This window comes from Thamnophis elegans, chromosome 2, assembly GCF_009769535.1.
Source record: "Thamnophis elegans isolate rThaEle1 chromosome 2, rThaEle1.pri, whole genome shotgun sequence".
Lineage (NCBI taxonomy): Eukaryota > Metazoa > Chordata > Lepidosauria > Squamata > Colubridae > Thamnophis > Thamnophis elegans.
Window position 1 is genome coordinate 27,246,242 of NC_045542.1, and position 19,384 is coordinate 27,265,625.

A 19,384-nucleotide genomic window follows, 5' to 3' on the forward strand; every position below is an offset into this window, starting at 1 on the left:
ACTACATCAAAAATTCAATTCAATTGAAATGTAAATTTAACATATTAAGTATAGTAAGCTCAAGGAAGCTTCCCTTTATTTTATTCCTCAACCAGCAATCCTACGAGGTGGTCTGGGCTGAGAAAAAAGCAACTAGCCAAATTCATCCAGTGAGTCTTTCTGGCTATCCATCTGAAACTGATGTTCCCAGATCTAGTCCAACACCTTAACCCCCTACAACCCACTGGCTCTTTTGCCTCTGCATATTCTGAATTCTCAATTCTTTTCAGGTTCTCCATCTAGGCTAATATTTGCATGCAAATATTTCTGCATGTCATGATTAGGCTGCAAAAAAAAAGTCACGTGATTTAGCTTGGGTAAAATATTCATTATACATTTGTGCCAAGTCCAACCAGTGTTTTGTTTTGTTTTTTTCCGCTTCTGTCCCTGAATTTGCAGAACAGAGAACATGATGCTTACGGGGATAATCGGGGAACAAGGATTCTAAAATGTTTTCCACTAAGTACCTTATGTTGCTACCTCTTTTCATGATAAAGGAGCAGCATGGATGGGTTCCGGCCAGCACTACTGCCGATTCACTCTTGTGTGCACTTGATTAGCACTCCACATGCATGCACAGTGCAATTAAAATTGTTCTGCGCATGCACAGAACTGAAAAACAAGATGGCAGTGCCAACACCGCCGACCAGGAAACTGGTTCAGTGGTGTGGCAGGCCTGGGTCACTGCCGGTTCCAGTGACCCAGGCCACCAAACCACTACTGGTTCGGCCACCACTGAGGAGCAGCCATGATTTTGGCTCCAAGACAGAAGGCTGGGGCGGAGGCAGATCGGTACAAGAATAACACAGCATCTCTCTTGAATAATTAAGCCTTTGGCAGCTTCTCACCCTCTGCGATTGGGACAGAAGCAGTCATTTATTTAGAATACCAAGTAATTCATCCTGTCTGCATTTAAGTAGAAGTCCCCACTCACCCACCCACCTCACTGCCGTTTGCCTTCTGCTAGCCAGTATGGCTGGTGCAGAGAGCCAGAGGTTTTTGCTGAGTGAGTTGGCCGGCTGGCTGGCTGGCTGGCTTGGTGCCACGGCCACACAGACCGAGCCAAGGCCTGGCTGCTCGGAGAGGATGCTTAGCTGTAGCAAAGCCTTTGGAGATTGTTCCGTCTTGGATGAAGGGAGGACCCAGCATTGCTGAAGGGGACTGAGCTTCCCATTTTTAGATGCATTCCCACTCCGTAGGCAGCAATTCCTCTCGGGCTGACATCATTGCATCGAGAGGGCTATTTAAGCTGAGTTTTGGGACCTGGCCTACCCGTGCTGTTGCTCCTGCTCCTGCTGGCTGTGCCTCCGCTTTGTTCTCGCAAGGAGCCCCCTGGCAGCATGGCCCCTAAGAAGGACATCCCTGTGAAGCGCCCAGTAGCCCCACCTGCTAAACCAGCCGCTAAACCAGCCGGGCCAAAACCAGGATTCCTGGCAGGAAAAAGCAAAGTGCCGGAAACGGCACCAGCACCACCAGCGCCAGCACCAGAGAAGCCGAAGGAGCCGCCCGTTGACCTTTCCAAAGTGGTGGTAAGTGAGGCCTGGAGGAAGAGTGAAGCTGCAGGGAACCCATATCTTCCCAAAGGAAAGGAGGATGCAACAGCCACCACCTTAGATCCTTTTCTCTCCCTCAAAAGCAATGCCTCAAGATCGCTATAAGCGTTTAAACTGAGGGATGTAACACCTCAGAACTAGGCATGGGAAGAATAAGCACACTAATAATTGGCTTCAAATATGAAATATAGAGAGACTTCTTTTAGTGACCCCTCAATTTGGACAGGCAATTCTGTCATTAAACAAAGTAGTCGCTAAAGTGAAACCGCCACTCTGCTTATTATTTTACTTTAGCTCTCCTTTGCTTTACAGACCTGTGAGGATTGGTTACAAAGTTACATTTTCATCACAATTTGCAAATGGTTGTTATATGAGACAGGCACTAAATGAGGAGACTACCTATAATCACATTATTAGGAGGAGGAGGTGCCTAAATACCCATCAATGAAAGAAAACATCCTGATTTAGAAGCTGCTTATAACTCTGTTCCATTGATTTTCTTCTTCTTGCTGGATACAAATGTCAAAGAGTAATTCCTGCATTTAAGTTTGTGTGATTTCTTCAGGCAAAATGTACACAACAGTGCTTAGGAACGTTAAAATGGTTTGAGAAGGGCATCGCTTCCCATGTTTTGTTCATTGTTTCCCTTCTCTGGTCATCAGGTTTTGTGAAATTTTAAAATGCAAAATTTCTTTATCAGAGGTGGATAGTAAAATGAATACATGGAGCATGAACAGAAATATATTTTTCAGCCCACTAGATTTGGAGGGCAGGGGGAAATCAAATATATCATCCTCTAGCCTGACATGATGTATTCTGCAACATGCCTATTGTATTTCTTTTTTTAAAAAAAATTGGGCAGAAGAGCTGATAGTTTCAGAGCAAACATTGACTGTTCAGGGTCTGCTTGTTTGAGAGAGAATAAAAATACTAATTTCTGCATATCTACCAGACATCATACTTCATGGTCCTTCTGTAGATTTTGGACTACAGTCTCCATCAGCTCTGGCCCTGAGGATTGGGTATGATGGTAGCCACCACCAAGGGAGCTTCATAGTAACTCCAACAACTACTACTATAAATAACCTAAAACCAGGCAAATGTCAGATGCAAACTAAACCATGCTTTTTCTATATGCAAAACTAATCTGGTTTTATTATTATTGCTCAATTCTGATAATCATTTTGTGAAAGCTGTGTCTTCCTTTAACTTGACTTACTACCTCTCCACTGGAAGCAGCTTGGTCAAGTAGCCCCTGAACTTCCTGTGACATTTCAAAAATATTTATTTTACTTCATCGGTTTAGCTATAGTTCTCATTTCTCAAAAAAGTAAGCAAACAATTCAGCAATGTTCTGAAATTAATTTTTTTGAGGGACAGGAAGTTATAAAGCTGGTGGTACAAAGAGAATGAGAGAGTTATAATGAATAGACATTCCACTAGAGACAATTTGAGTTCCCTTTGTAATATGTAAGGTAAAGAAGAGATTTCGTTTTCACTTTAAAATTACAAGAGAAATTACAATAGCAATCAGAAAGTTGCTCAATTGTCTGCAGAAAATTCAATAGCTGTATTGCTTTGGATTTTTGTGCAGCTGATTATGTCCCTTTGTTACATTCTAGATAAGTTAACCTTGTTTATTTAATTATCTCACTTGAATTGGAATAACAGATGCTACAGAAAATTGTATGAGTACAATGGCATAACTGTTTGCTTCTCAAGGCGTCTGGATAGGCAACATTAGAAAGAGAAGAGAATGCTGAACTGATCTTTTAACTTGAGCTGAACACCCAAATAAATTGAATGAAATATTCAAATAGTAAAAGAAATTATGTACGCCTATCTGAAGAAACAAGGACTGCTATCCTTTTTTTAAATGCAAGATTTATACAAATTCCTGCTTAATTTTTGTCTGTACGTAGACATAAAATGACAAAACTGGCTGTTAAAAATTCTAAAACAAGTTCAGGAACAAATTATTATGCATAAATTCAATTGCAAATTGGATTTTCCTTCTGTTCCTTGTATCAAAGGCCAGGCTACCACACCACGAAAGTCCAACTATTTTACTATATATAATATTAGCTTTGATTTTACTGTACAAACCCTATTTCTTGGTCTCTACATTGGACTAAATGCTAACCACAATAGCTTTCTGAGTGTAGACATTTGGGAGTTCCTCATCTAACTTTCAAGCAACCATAGGCATTTTATTGTTAGGAAAAAGAAATAGATTAACTTCCATTGTTGACTGCTTTCTGCAAACAAATCACAACAGGCATTTTTGGGGTGGGTGGGTGGGTGGGTGGGTGAGACGTTTAGTATGTTTAGAGAATGTAGATGTTGTTGCTGTGGGTATTATGATGCTCTAAGTTAAGGCATGGTTCAATCCCATTGTACCATAGAGGTTTTAGTTTTAATTATAGTTCTATTCATTTGAGGGTATACTATGGATGCTTCATTCTGTATGCACTATCATTAGGGAAGTATGCAAGACTGAACAAGAAATAAGTAAAGTTATTTCTCTGTCATAAGAAGATCCCTGCTCTCAGACAACGATGATTGGGAATGCTGGCTAGCTAAGGTTAGCGGGAGAGAGAGGGGTGAGATAAATTTAGCAATTGAAAAGGCTCTTGTTATTTTAAAGACTGGTCCAAACAGCAGACGCACAAGTCTGGTATTTGGCCTGCGTGCTTAGGAAGCCAGGACAGAGACAGGTGGTTAGGGAGGAGGCTTAGCATAAGAGTGCAGTTATTTCAGTCCTACCTCTATAGCCCTGCTTTGTTGGGATGCCACCTTCTGAAAGCGGCAGATCAAGTTGCGAGAGGACCAGAGCGTTCAATCAACAGTCATGTCCTTGTCATGCTTCAGGATTCCCAAAACAGTGAGGTAGGGGTTCCAATTAGGTTACCGAACCAAGACCAAATGCAAAGATGTACTTCAATGAGTAGCTACAGCAGTGTTTTTTAACCTTGGCACCTTTAAAATGTGTGGGCTCCAACTCTTAAGATCAGGCAGAAGGTACTGTCTAGATCGGAGGTGAGTTCCAGATTCTTTTACTGCTGGTTTGCTCAGGGACGCGCTTTGGGTGCGTGCGCATGCGCAAAGCAAAAAAACAAGATGGCAGTGTTTAGGGGCGTGGACGGCCGAGTTGCTACCTACTCAGCCGAATCGGGCTGAACCAGTAGGAATCCACCTCTGGTCTAGATCAGTGTTTCTCAACTGTGGTCATTCTATGCTGCATGAATTTCAAGTCTCAGAATTCCCCAGCTGTATCTTTCTTGTACCTTTCAATTTATATTGTTTTTATTTGTTTCCTAGTATGATTTGATAGCTTATTAGTAACCTTGACTATCACTAAGTGTTTTTTTTTTTTTATTCGTGATGAATGTATCTTGTCTTTTCATGTACACTGAGAGCCTACACACCAAAGACAAATTCCTTGTGTGTCCAATCACACTTGGGCAATAAAGAATTCTATTCTATTCTATTAAACTTAAAACTCCCAGAATTCCCCAGAGTTGAAGTCCACACATCTTAAAGTTGCCAAGATTGAGAAATATTGAGCTATGGATATGTTCTCAGACTTGGGGACCCTTTAGCCCCAACAGTATCATGGCGGGCTTGTATTGCTCATTGGCCTCCAAACCATTCAAAAGCTTCAGGTAAAATTTTCAGCTAGATATAGTGTTATATTGCAAATAGGCTGTGGTAGGAATGCAAATGCACAATAATAATGTGCCAATACACACAGCACAGCTAAACATTCAAAGCCTTTCACACCTTGGTTAATTAGGCCACCACGACGGTCAATTTATTGGTGGGGATGAAAACACAAGGGAGGAAGAACGACAGTAGTGTGCTTCACACCCGGTGGCAGAAGGGCTGAAAGGATTCACATCATAAATTCTCCTTGACTCTCTGACCGCAGGGGAACCATTGTGAAAGGGCTTCCTAGAATAAAGTGACCAGACGTCCCACTTTTGGCAGGACAGTCCTGCTTTTTTAAAATTTGTCCTGCGTCCCGCGGCATTTTTAAAAAGTCCCGATTTTTCAGTCGGCCGCACACATGGCAAGAAAACACCACACAGCAGTTTGCAACTGCTGCGCAGTGATTTCTACTGTCACAGGCTACGGAAGCTGGGGAGGTCCTTTGCAGGCAGCTAGAACTGGCCGCCCATAAAGGATCTCCCCGGACCTGTTTTGATGAGCGTGGGGTGACTGACGGTAGTTTGCGCCGGCCGCACCCACCTGTGGTAGTGGTGACTCCCCCTCCGCTCGGAGCACCTGAGCTGGGCACCGCTTTATCCCTGCTGCCGCCTCCTCCTCCTCCGCCGTGCTTTTGAGAAGCCATGGGGCCTTTTTTTCCTGCTCCCGCCCCCTCCGCCCCCTTCCTACTGGCTCCTGCGGCCTCATGGCTCCTCAAAAGCACGGAGGAGGAAGAGGCAGCGGCAGGGGTAACATGGTGCCCAGCTCAGGTGCTTTGAGCGGAGGGGGAGGTGGCGCCGCCGCTGCCACAGGCGGGGGCACCAGCGGGAGCTTTGGCGGCTTCACCTCAGTCGCAGCGCCTGGCGGCAAATGTGGTGGTTCTGTTGGAGGCAGAGGCGGCAGGGGTAACGTGGTGCCCAGCTCAGATGCTCCAAGCAGAGGGGGAGATGGCGCCGCCGCTGCCACAGGCAGGAGCACCAGTGGGAGCTTTGGCGGCTTCACTTCAGCCGCAGTGCCTGGCGGCAAATGTGGTAGTTCTGTTGGAGGAGGAAGCGGCATATAGACTAAGTTTTTAATCAAGACCCCCCCCCCCCCATCAATGGTGTCCCGCTTTACCAATGTTAAAATCTGGTCACCTTATCCTAGAACAACACTAGCTACTCTGGAAAACACATACATGGCACCACTTCATTCTCATGCTCTGACGTGTATTCGTATTTATCCTATAGATAAATATAGACCTATAGAACTTATAGAAGGTTTAGGGCTGGTGGGGGATTGGTTCATTATCAGAGCAGTCTATCTGGGACAGGGACCCATTTTATAATCAAGTCAACTTTGATTTGGGTCCAAACACATGCACATTCACTGCATAGTGTTGGAAAAAGTAACCTCAATCTGGAGGAAATGATTCAACAGGTTATGGGTGGGGGGGGGAGTTAATTATTTTTATTTGCTAGATTTTAAAAATCCTGTCATTATTATTTTTATAAATTATTGAAGGCAATCAACCAGAGGTGGTATTCAGCAGGTTCTGACCAGTTCTGGAGAACCAGTAGTGGAAATTAGTTCAGAGAAACGGTAAAAAAACCCTCTGCCTGGCTCCGCCCCCACCTATTTTCTGCCTCCCGAGTCCCAGCTAATTGAGAGGAAATTGCCACGCCCATCAAGCCATGCCCACCAAGCCACACCCACCAAGCCAAGCCATGCCCACCAAGCCACATCCACGGAACCACAGTAGTAAAAATTGTTGAATCCCACCACTGCAATCAACATATCTAATACCCCTTCCTTCTCCTATTTTCCACACAACAACCCTGTGAGGCGAGATGGGCTGAGAGAACGGGAATGGCCCAAAGTCATCCAGCCAGTTGTCATGTCTAAAGTGACATAGAGCTCAGAGTTTCCTGGTTTCTAGTCTGGTATCTTAACCACCAAAATGGCTCTCATCTTGTGCTTACAGCCTAATAAAGTAAGACTATAAACAGGTACATAAAAATAATAAACTTGGAGGATTACGCAATTTAAAGCAAAACATATGATCATACAGTACTTTTTCAGTGAAATATTGAGATGTCCTATTTTTTTTAAAAAAGAATCCTCAATATTTGTCGTTCGGTGTCTTCAGAACTAAGAGTTTAAATAAAAAAAAATATTGATGAGCAGGGTTTATTTATTTTAATGAGGCAGCAAATTAAATATATCCTCTAACTAAGCCTTAAAAAATTGTCCTCTTTTTTTACAACTACTGGTCAGTTTAGAATAAATGAGCCAAGGTAAAAAACTGAAATCTCTCTTTCTCTCTGTCACAAGTTCCCCATTAAATAGAATAGAATAGAATTCTTTATTAGCCAAGTGTGATTGGACACACAAGGAATTTGTCTTCGGTGCTCTCAGTGTACATAAGGAGAATAAAATGCATTAATGAAGAATAAAAAGATACAACAGTGATAATCAAGGTTACTAATAAGCTATCAAATCATACTAGGAAACAAATAAAAACAATATAAATTGAAAGATACAAGAAAGATACACTAATTTGAATTTTGGATTCTGGAACCTCAATACTTACCTGAATAATATCAGTTCTAAAGCTTGCTTTTAAAACAGAGGTTTTTCATTAACAGAGGTGTTGATGAACATGAAAGCATCTTGGCAGGTTTTATTTATTTATTTTTTACTACTGCATCAGAATTTCTGCTTGTTCGGGTAAATGACATAATTTCCTACCTCTTTTTTCTTTCTAGATTGAGTTCACCAAAGAGCAGTTGGAAGGTGAGTTACTTCCATGTCCCTGGCCACCAAGAGTCTTGGATTTATTTTATTTATCCTTTATTTATTGGTAAACAAACAAACATAAGCAAATAGCAATAGCACATAGACTTAAATATCACTTCATAGTGCTTTACAACCCTCTCTAAGTGGTTTACAGAGTCAGCCTATAGCCCCCAACAATCTGGGTCCTCATTTTACCCACCTCGGAAGGATGGAAGGCTGAGTCAACCTCGAGCCTGGTGAGATTCGAACTGCCAAACTGCTGACTGCCGGTGATCAGCAGAAATAGCCTGCAGTACTGCACTCTAACCACTGTGCTGCCGCAGCTCTGTGCAAGCAATCATTAGTATAATACAACAGACAACTTCTATTTGTTTTTCCACTGTAACAAAATGACCACTTAGACTTGATTCCTAAGATTATAAACAGATGTTAAGAGAAATGATGTTAGGGAAGCGGTAGCCTTGTATCTGTATCAAATATCTCATTTATCCCATCCCATCAACTTACTTCCACCATTATGTCTGCTTTAATCAGAGATCCAAGTACATCTGAATTCTATCACAAAGTCAATTATAATTCAGAAGAGGTTGGATTCATGTTTTATTCTTGTTGGATTCAATGCAACTAGATGTAATGGGACGTGTAAATGACCTTGGGGAAAGAGAGAATAAGATGATGTCTGGGTAATAATCAGACAAGAGAGTTAGGAACCTCAATGGCTTAACAATCAGAGAAAAAAAACCTTAGGAAGGACTTGCAGTTAAAAGTGGCAGCAGGGAGTTTGTACTTTCAGACTTACAAGATATTGCTAACATAGTCTTTACAATAATATATAATATTTATACATAAGATATAAATACCTTTCAGCCCTACAAAAAAGACCACACTAAAAATCACAACCATATAGATCCGTGATGGCAAACTTTTGGCATATGTGCCACAGGTGGCACACACAGCCCCCTCTGTGTCGCCTTGCTCAGCTCCACCTCACGTGTGTGCGTCTCCCGCCCGCCAACTGATTTTCGGGTCTCTGTCACCTATGTGGAAGATGCATGTGGCTGCATGGGAGGGGTGTCATGCGCTCATGTGCGGGGGTGGGGGGTGCGGCACTTGGGGGGGTGCAGTGCATGGGGGGGTGCAGTGCATTGGGGGTGTAGTGCGCCTCCCCCGCGCCGCGTTTTTGGTTTCAGGAGGCTTCAGGAAGGCCTGCTAGGCCCAAAATGGGCTGCGGGGAGCGGAGCACCACCATTTAGGATGCTATAAGACTACAAGTAGTCCTTGACTTATGACCAAAATTGAGCCCCAAATTTCTGTCATTGACCGAAACATTTGTTAAATGAATTTTGCCACATTTTACAACCTTTCTTGCCGCAGTTGTTAAGTGAACCACTGCAGATGTGAAGTTAATAATACAGAATTAGAAATAAAGAGAATCTGGCTTCCCCATTGACTTTGCTTGTCAGAAGGTCACCTGGACACTGCAACCATCATAAATATAAGTCAGTTACCAAACATCTTAATTTTGTTCTTGTGACTGTGGGGATGCTGCAACGGTTGTAAGTTTGAAAAATGGTCATAAGTCATTTTTTTCAGTGCCATTGTAACTTTGAACAGTCACTAAATGAACTGTTGTAAGAGCCAAGGTGGCGCAGTGGTTAAATGCAGCACTGCAGGCTACTGCTAGATCAGCAGTTCAGCGGTTCAAATCTCACCGGCTCAGGGTTGACTCAGCCTTCCATCCTTCCGAGGTGGGTAAAATGAGGACCCAGATTGTTGGGGGGAATAGGCTGACTCTCTGTAAACCGCTTAGAGAGGGCTGAAAGCCCTATGAAGCGGTATATAAGTCTACTGCTATTGCTATTGCTATTGCTATTGTTGTAAGTCAAGGATTACCTATACGACTCCCTTTGAATTCTTTCTTATCTCACCTAAATATGAGAGTACTTTCAAAGGACAGTACATCAGGGATAGGTTGCTGCTGCCATTATTGCTGGTTCGGTGCGCACAAAAATTTTGTGCGCGCCCAGCCAAAGCAAGCACAAACGGCATTTGCACTAAATAGGTCTGTGCATGCACAAAACATTAAAAAAGAGCCGAGGTGGCACAGTGGTTAGAGTGCAGTACTGCAGGCCACTTCAGCTGACTGCTATCTGCAGTTCGGCGGTTCAAATCTCACTGGCTCAAGGTTGACTCAGCCTTCCATCCTTCCAAGGTGGGTGAAATGAAGACCCAGACTGTGGGGGCAATATGCTGACTCTGTAAACCGCTTAGAGAGGGCTGAAAGCCCTATGAAGCGGTATATAAGTCTAACTGCTATTACTATATTGGTAAAAATGAAAAAAAAAATCTGCAATGAAAATTGTTCTGCGTATGCACAGAACCGAAAATCAAGATGGCGGCATCTATGGAGAACCGGTTAGGGGGCATGGCAGGCCTGGGTCGCTGCTGAGTCTAGCAATCCAGGTCACCAAACCACTACTAGTTCGGCCGAACTGCTAGGAACCCACCACTGCAGTACATCTTTACTAAGGAGTCTGACTTGCTCGGTGGGCTCATCCATGCATCCTTCAAGCTATACCACTAGCAGCAAATCCTCACAATGTTGTGACCTGTTGTGACACAATGGTCTGCCATGGCAACAAATCCTCATGAGGCTACCATTGTCACATTTCCAACCTACCACGAAGGTAGCTTAAATTCATATTTAGCTGGTTGAGTTTTAAAGCAATGTTTTCTTCTTTGCTGTGTGAATGTCCCATGACCCTTCACTGATGACATCAGTAATAATGACCCCCTCAGAGGCCCATCCTCTGGCCCACCTACCCCATCCCTCCTGTCAGTTGCTGAGTTCTGCCTTCGTAGCCATTTGGTTTCTATTACTGGAGAGGTCTAATGATCTGGATACCACAGCTGTGTTTCTCCACGGAGAAAATGCCCCAGAGTAGCATTATGCTGGCTCTTAACAGCCATAGGCTTAATGCTCTTTTGGGAAGAGCATTAAGTGTCACTTAGATAATCTGTCACCATGGCCCAAGCCTGTCCATCCCTACCCTCAACACATGTTAAGGACAGGGAGAGTTGGCAGGTGACACTGAATGGGACGCAGCAAAATTATCCCACATTAAAATTGCAAAGGACAGAAACAGTCACCCATCTTGCTAACAAAAGCAGAAGAAATCCGTTGGGATTAGGCAAACAATGCCACACACTTTTTGGCCAACTTGGACAGGAAAAGGAATCCTCATTAACATAGCCAGGAGGAAAAGCTCTTTTAATTACTCTTAGAACTGAAATGTTGCTATAAAATTGAAGGCCTGCTTTATGAGCTCAATTGCTAGCGAGAGGGTCAAGTACCGTATAACATCTGAACTCGGCTGTCTACCTGAAGAGCAATGTCTGATGATTGCTCTAACAGGGTGAAATGGAAAGGATCTGTTGGAAGAAATGTCCTTCTGGGTTCAGTTCCAAGTGGGGAAAAAAACACTGGAAAGATGGAGGCTGCTTGGAAAGATGGTTTAATGGTGGACAGGATCACATGGCTTGAGCTCCTGGACAGAAAAGGTGATCACATGCTTCAAGATATTGGGTGAAGAAGAAAAGAGAGTGGGATGCTGAAAGTTCCAGGCTTATGTAAGAAATGTATTCTGATTGGTTGTCAGACTCCCATGGGGCCATGCAGGGGCAACTCTCTAGTCTGTGTTTTGAGTCCAAGTTTGGTTGAGTTCCCTGATGCATGTGGTGAGTTTCTGTAGAAGGCTAATCCTATCTTTGTTACGTAGAGTAAACTAGCTCATTGAGAAAGGTGAGGGCTATTAAGAGTGAGTCTGTTTCCTGTCTAAAAGCATGTTTCTCCATTTCTGATCCAGGGAAATATAATATTCTGCCTTTTCAATATTTCTCAGGATATTTCATTTTTCTAGGAGAGGGTTCCTACAGATCAATTCGCCAATAATGAAATCCCAGAAACAAGGCGATGATGCCCCTTTGAAAGATTATTGGAAGCTTCTGTATATTGAAAGACTAGCCAAACCCTGCCAGATCACCATTTTCATCTCTATGGTAAATGTATCCCAAACAGAGCTTGTCATTAGAGAGGAAGCCTCCTTCTAATTGATTAATTGACTATGATTGATCGAAACTGGGCAGGCAGGCAGATGTTGTAGTGTCCAGTTTCTTAGGATTACATCTGAATCCTCTAGTTGACACTGGCAGAAGGACAAGCTTGACACTTTATCTCCATCCAGCTCCAGCCCCCCTTGCAGCTCTCCATTTCAGAGGCCACGTATCAAACTAGATCAAAATTTGATCTGATCTCTCTAGATTACAAGGAGGCTTTTGGGCTCTTTGATCGGGTCGGCGACGGTAAAATCCAGTTGAGCCAGTGTGGAGATGTGATGAGGGCATTGGGCCAGAATCCTACCAATGCTGAAATCCGGAAAGTCCTGGGACATCCAAAGCCTGACGGTAAGTCATCCCTGCTTTACCATGCGTAGGGAAAATTATAATACAGTATGACCACAGGATGGCAGCAGATTCCAGATTTAAGGGATCATATTGGACCATTCAGCCTTTCTTTCTATTCATTCTATGGTAGTTAGGAATATCAAGCTGGAAAATGTGGATTATATGCAGTTCCTTTGATGAGGAAAAACTCTGTCTTCTTGTGACTTAACTATAATCTGATCTGCAGAAATCAACAAGCCATGATTTCTGATGCATAGGAACACATATTTTAACCTATAAGCTTTGTTACAATTATTAGAAGCATGCAGCCATTCTTCTTGAACACGCTAGAAACCTGCAACACCATTCGTGTATAAACAAATCAGCATAATTTTAGTATAATTTGTATTTGCAATAATATGTTTAAATAACTGGACCAACAGTTAGTTGAATGAAACATAATGACCTACAGTATTATACATATACAGTATAATGCTAAACATAAGTAGTAGTCTATGTATCACAGTAGCTGAGCTCAGGAATTATGCTAAGCTGAAATTAAATTTAGCAAAATGTGTGAACTCAGGCAACAGGATTAAGAGGGATTTTAAAATGTAACTGCATATACCCTCCCTTATACTGAACACATAATCTAAATTAAGTGCATAATATAATCATATAATCTAAAAAATATAGTGTATCAAACAGTATGTTTTCCTAATGTAACTTGCATTTAAAATTTACACTTTTCAAACAATCTGGATTTCAAGAGTTCAGACTGAAAAATGACAGCAGTAAAAAAAGTGGTAAGCCAGCTTGGCGTAGAACTTAAACTGGGATTCTGTGAGTTTTGGAGTATTTTAGGCACAAAGCCAGTTTGGGTGATCTTGGGCCATCCCTCTCTCTTAGTCCTCAGAGGCAAGCAGGGGGAAACTATTTCTGAAGTACAGTATTGCCAAGAAAACTACAGGGACCCCTCCAGGCAGTTGCCTGGAATCAACACTAACTCCAAGAGACACACACAAAATTGCAAGGCTAGCAGTTGTGCAGGACATGTACACGCCCTGGAAACTGGAAGAGCATTAGTTTATTCTTTATTGTGCTTTCAGCATATTTTTAATTGCACTCTACTATTCAAGCCAGGAGTGCCAGACCAGCACAATCCAAGAAAAAGAATGCAGAAGAACAGTTGGAAGGGATCTTGAAGTTTTCAAGTCTAAAACCCCTGCTTGAGCAGGAAGCCCTATATCTATATATAACATACATACATACATACATACATACATACATACATACTATAATACATATTACATAGATGAGAGTCTATACCCTAAACCTATAAAGGGGTATCTGTAGGACAGAAACAACTCCCCTCCCCCAACAGCTCAGTATATGTCACTTTCTATATTCATTTATATTAGTTGTATTAGTGCCTCACTTGATCTTGATTGTATCCCTCTGCTTAGGATTCCATTGGCTTTTTTGGCTGCCACCACACACTGTTGGCTCTTATTTAATTGGTTGCCCACTAAGACTCCAACAGTTGGATCGGACCTTGAGATCTATTCCAACTCCCTGCTCAAGCAGGAGACTCTGTACCATTTCAGACAAGTGGCTGTCTAGTCTCTTCTTAAAAGCCTCCAATGTTGGAGCACCCACAACCTCTGGAGGCAAGCCGTTCCACTGATTAATTGTTTTAATTGTCAGGAAATTTCTCCTTAGTTTCACTTATATTTTCACTTAAAGCTGAGAACACAAATTGCTCCCCAGAATATGTTGTCATTTAGATATACTTAGATATACACACTTACATCCCAAGAACGGTTCCAATTATAAGCCACAGTTTGTAACAAGACTGAGCAATTCATGACCTGGGGATATATATTGCCAACCATTTTTTTCCCCTGTCCGTTCAACACATCTGGTTTAGCTGTTTTTAAAGGACATGCATGTCTCTCAGCAACTTTTTTTCCCTTTAGTTTAATTCCATATTGAAAGAGTTTTCTACCTGTGTGGCACAGAAATAACTTTCTGAGATTCAAGGATGGAGGGTTGGGTGGGAAATGAATGCTTCTTCTCCTTTGGCATCTTCTCTTCCCCCACTTTCTAATCATCCCCAGAGCTGAATTCTAAACGGGTGGAGTTTGAAGAGTTCCTGCCAATGCTGCAAACAGTTGCCAAGAACAAAGATCAAGCCACCTATGAAGATTATGTGGAAGGGCTCAGAGTCTTTGATAAGGAGGGGAATGGAACCGTCATGGGGGCAGAATTGCGCCATGTCCTTTCCACACTGGGTAAGTGTATGGTATATCCCTACCACCACCATCACCATGAAAAGGCACTAAAATGCATTACATGGGGAAATTGCCACAGCCTGGAGCCCAAAAGAACTTCCAGATGAGAAAAATTCATCTTAAGCTACAGCTACAACCTCAATTTGCCTCCTTTAGAACGATACTAATCAATAAACATCAGTGTTCTCCTGATCTTCTTTTAACATTGGTTGTAATCCACAAGTAATTTGGATGGTTTTCTATCCCTTTAATGTTAATATTAGCTCAGTTGTAATGCCAGTGGCTAAGATGCTCAGCTTGTCGATCAGAAAGGTTGGCAGTTTGGCGGTTTGAATCCCTAGCGCCACATAATGGAGTGAGCTCCCGTTACTTATCCCAGCTTCTGCCAATCTAGCAGTTTGAAAGCATGTAAAAGTGCAAGTAGAAAAATAGGAAAATAGGAACCACCTTTGGTGGGAAGGTAACAGCATTCCATGAGCCTTCGGCGTTTAGTCTTGCCAGCCACATGACCACAGAGACGTCTTCGGATAGTGCTGGCTCTTTGGCTTTGAAATGGAGATGAGCACCGCCTCCTAGAGTCGAGAACAACTAGCACATATATGCGAGGGGAATCTTTACTTTTATACCTTTAATGTCGGGTGAATTATCCTTTCTCCATTGGTGAGGGATCTTCTAATTTTATTTAGTGTGCTTTGAAAAATATCAGGTGAAATTTGTGTTTTAATTGCAAAGTGGCATTATCCTATAAAGGCCTTTTTTTAAAAGTGAAGTTGTTGACTTCCCCACAAAAAAATAAAGCCCTTCATGTTGTGTGTGTTTTGGTGTTACCTGATTTTGCCAAACTTTTGTTTTTTTTCTTGTGCTTTTCTTCTATTTTTTTCTAAGTTTTTTTTTTACTTAGAAAAACTTGAAACTTTTATTTTTTTTTAACTTTTACTTCCATTTCCAGTTGCTAGGATCTGTGGGAGGGGGAAGGGTGTACAAATGTAATGAATATTTTGGTGAAAGATAAACCATCTTCCTTTTTTATTTTTTTCAGGTGAGAAAATGACAGAAGAAGAAGTGGATTCTCTATTAGCAGGGCATGAAGATGCTAATGGTTGCATTAATTATGAAGGTAAGATGTTATGCCTGTTGTCAGTTGAGGGGTTATGCAAGATATTTGGTTCAGTTTGACCCTACAAAAACATCAGAATGTCCACATCTGACAAGCAAATAAGCTCCCAAAATAGTGAATGTTGGAAGATTCTTGTTTTCACAGAACATCGTATAAATAAGAAACCCCTTATGGACTTTTTTGTAAAAAGCATAAAAAATGAACATGATATATGTTTTGAGGGTTTGATTAGTTAGACTTTAGAAAGAAGAGAATAATGATGCAACTTTAGAGAAAGAGGGCAATTTATAATTGTACTTATAACTATTGTGAAGAAAATTAGAAACCACTTTGTAGCCTTTTTCATTCTATTATATTTTTCTTTTATAGTACCTTCTACTTTTTTTCTTTTTTCTTTCTTGGGCTTTTAGATTTCTATTGATTTCTTTCTTTTTCTTTTTTCCTTATGACTCTTCCTTAGTTTGTACTAGATTTTAACTTCAATAAAATTATATATTAAAAATTGCTTAAGTATGGAATGCTAATATTGTGCTGATATGGGATCTGTGTATACACCAGCACTGATGTAGATGTCAGAATTACCTAAAGGTTAGCACTAGGACTTCTGTTATTCCTGTTATTTATTAAAAATTAAACCTGGCCCAGATGTATTTCTTAAAAAAGCAATCTAAAAGAAAGTTATCATGTAATGTCTGCTCTTCCAGTGATGTCTGCATTTTATCACAATGTATATAGGCTAGTTGTTGGTTGAAAGTAAATTAAAATGATATGTGATAATAGTTTGAAGCCAACTTCTGTCACCAGCCTGAAGCAACTACAATAGCAGGAATGGCTACTGCCTCGAGTTAAAACATTTTATGTGACAATAAGTCCTGGGACAAAAATTAACCACAGTGGGTGATTTTAATCTCTTAAATTCTCTCCTTTCTTTTTCATAGCATTTGTCAAACATATCATGGCAAGCTGAGCTGGGATATACTATGAGTAAGTGCAGTATTTCCAAGCATCATTTATATTCTGGATTGATAGGAGCTCCCTTTTTTCTTCCCTTCCTAAATAAGATTCTTCTCCACAGCTTTTTCATAGGCAATCCTTCATCTGCCCTTCACATATCCCGGAGCATTTTATTATCACTGTAGCAAGGGTGGGTTGCTGCCGGCATTACTGCTGTGCGCACATGTGCAGTTGCCCATAAATTCTTCTGTGCATGCTCAGAACATTAAAAAAAGAATTAAAAACATGCCGACAACAGCATGGGCAACCGGGAAACCGGTTCGGGGGTGTGGCCAGCCTGCTGTCCCTTCCAGTTCAGTGACCCAGTCCCAGTATCCACTACCAGTTCGCTTGAACTGGTGCGAACTGGTAGCAACCCACCTCTGCACTGTAGGCCATGTTATCCTAACTGTACAGACAAGAGTTAGACAAAATTTGCCAGGACACTGTTTTCTTCCATATCCCTGAACATCATAACAAAATATGAGTTATTAGATCCAACAATTGTTACCAGATGTATGAAGTTCACTATTAAAAGCAATTATTAGAGTGCTTGGTGATTAAAAATCAAAGATTTCCATATTGATCCATGACAGAGTAAAATATTGGCACAGTAAAAGTAGACTTTGACTTACGACCACAATTGAGCCCAAACTTTCTGTTGTTAAGTGAGACATTTGTTAAGTGAGTTTTCCCCACTTTATGTTTCTTGCCACAGTTGTAAAATGTATCGCTGCAGTTATGATAGTAATGAGGTTGTTAAGTGAATCACTGTTGACTTTGCTTGTCAGAAGTGATCACATGACCCTGGGACACTGCAACTGTCATAAATATGAACCAGATGGCTAAGCATCTGAATTTTGTTCATGTGACAATGGAGTTGTGTGAAAAACGGTCATAAGTCACTTTTTTTCAGTGCCATTATAACTTTCAAGGACTTCCTACTGCAGGGCTGTCAAACTCCCAGCCCGCGGGGTGGCTGTGTCACATGCTGGCCACACCCATGAAGGGGAAAAAAGTCCCGATATGTCACGTAACACCGCCGTGATGACACCCCTGGCCTACTGCATTTACTATATTGTATAATAGAAAGAATTCAGTAAAATAGAAAGATGATTATATGCTTGATTAAAAATAAATATTGAGAAATTTCACCACTTTGACATTTTTTTCTGAAGAGACATCTATGCCTTCTTTTAGTAATTATTGCAAAACTTTGATGTATTCTCTTTCTTCACAGGCAGGGCTGCTCAAGATGCTGTCTTCAGGTACAACTCCTCAGCCTACAGTTCTCAATGGTGTCACTTCCCCCTTTTTTCTACCTTTGTACACACACAATCTGCAACCCAGCCATTGTTCCTGGTATAGACTGTAAAGATATCTTTATAAATACTGAATTGGTGAAACATTAGTACATCAGTCAGTGATCTTCTATGGAACCAGAAGGGAGCAGCAGCAGCAGCAGCAAATTTCACAATTTTTGTGTGAAGAAATCCATTGGTTAAATCATCTGACTCTACAAATTACTCATTTTTCTAAACAATAAAGTTTTTGATTTTCAGGTGCTCTGATTTTTTGATTTGTCATTAGTTCCAAGCAATGAGGTAAGACAAGGAGAGCCTGCTTAATGTCCAAGATGTACACAATAATTTTGAGAAGGGTGGGGCAGATGGCAGGATCTAAGAATCTTCTTGCATATCTGAGTCAGAGTTTTAGATCGAAACACTACAGATTATTTAAATACTGTAGCTACCGTAGGTTATATTAAAAACCAAACCCTTCGGGACAAAAGGCAGACGTTCTTAATCATATTTTGCATTTTCCATTAGCTTTTGGGAATTTAGGTTTCTGCTCAAACTCAAAACAGTTACTTGGAAGTTCAAGTCAATTTTGACCTCCAGATCTTCAGGCAGAGAGAGGAAGGACAAGAGTGTCCCCAAAATCTATATCATCTGCTTCACATATTGACAGGTAGAGAGGCCAATAGTCAGGCAAACCACTCATGATAGCCTCCCCACTTTACAGGTCACTTATACCCTTTATTTTCTTCTAATCTTTCAATAAATAATCTGGGGAGATTAGCCCCCTCTCTGATCCATACTCACTTTAGATGAAAATCTTCCCACCCACCTGTCTCACCAGAAGGATCACCCCAATGTAATTTGTATGTTCTGACCTCAGAACCCCTCAATTTGTACTATTACAGTAGTTCTATTGTATTTAAGGTTAGTAATTCTACTTAGGGACTAAGATCACAAGTGAATCCCAATTGAGTGTGCCGCTGATCCAGGAACTCATACTCCAGACCTTCACTACCTGCCATTGTGTGATGGAATATAGTAGGCTACATTCATAGGAAGAAGGGGGTGCATTCCATAGGAGTAAGAGATAACTCAGCCCTGATAGTTTGTGTGAGAGAAAGAGGGTAAAGACAACCGTTCTGTAGTAGTTCTCAGAGT

General features: G+C 41.5%; 1 protein-coding gene across 1 annotated transcript; it reads left to right on the forward strand.

The window, feature by feature from the left end:
* Positions 1 to 1,379: 1,379 nt before the first annotated feature.
* Positions 1,380 to 16,899, forward strand: LOC116504132 (myosin light polypeptide 6-like). Its single transcript, XM_032210979.1, has 6 exons — positions 1,380 to 1,568; positions 8,048 to 8,075; positions 12,399 to 12,542; positions 14,642 to 14,815; positions 15,855 to 15,932; positions 16,871 to 16,899. Exons 1-6 carry the CDS (start codon positions 1,380 to 1,382, stop codon positions 16,897 to 16,899), a joined length of 642 nt encoding a protein of 213 aa, XP_032066870.1.
* The last annotated feature ends 2,485 nt before the right edge of the window (positions 16,900 to 19,384 follow it).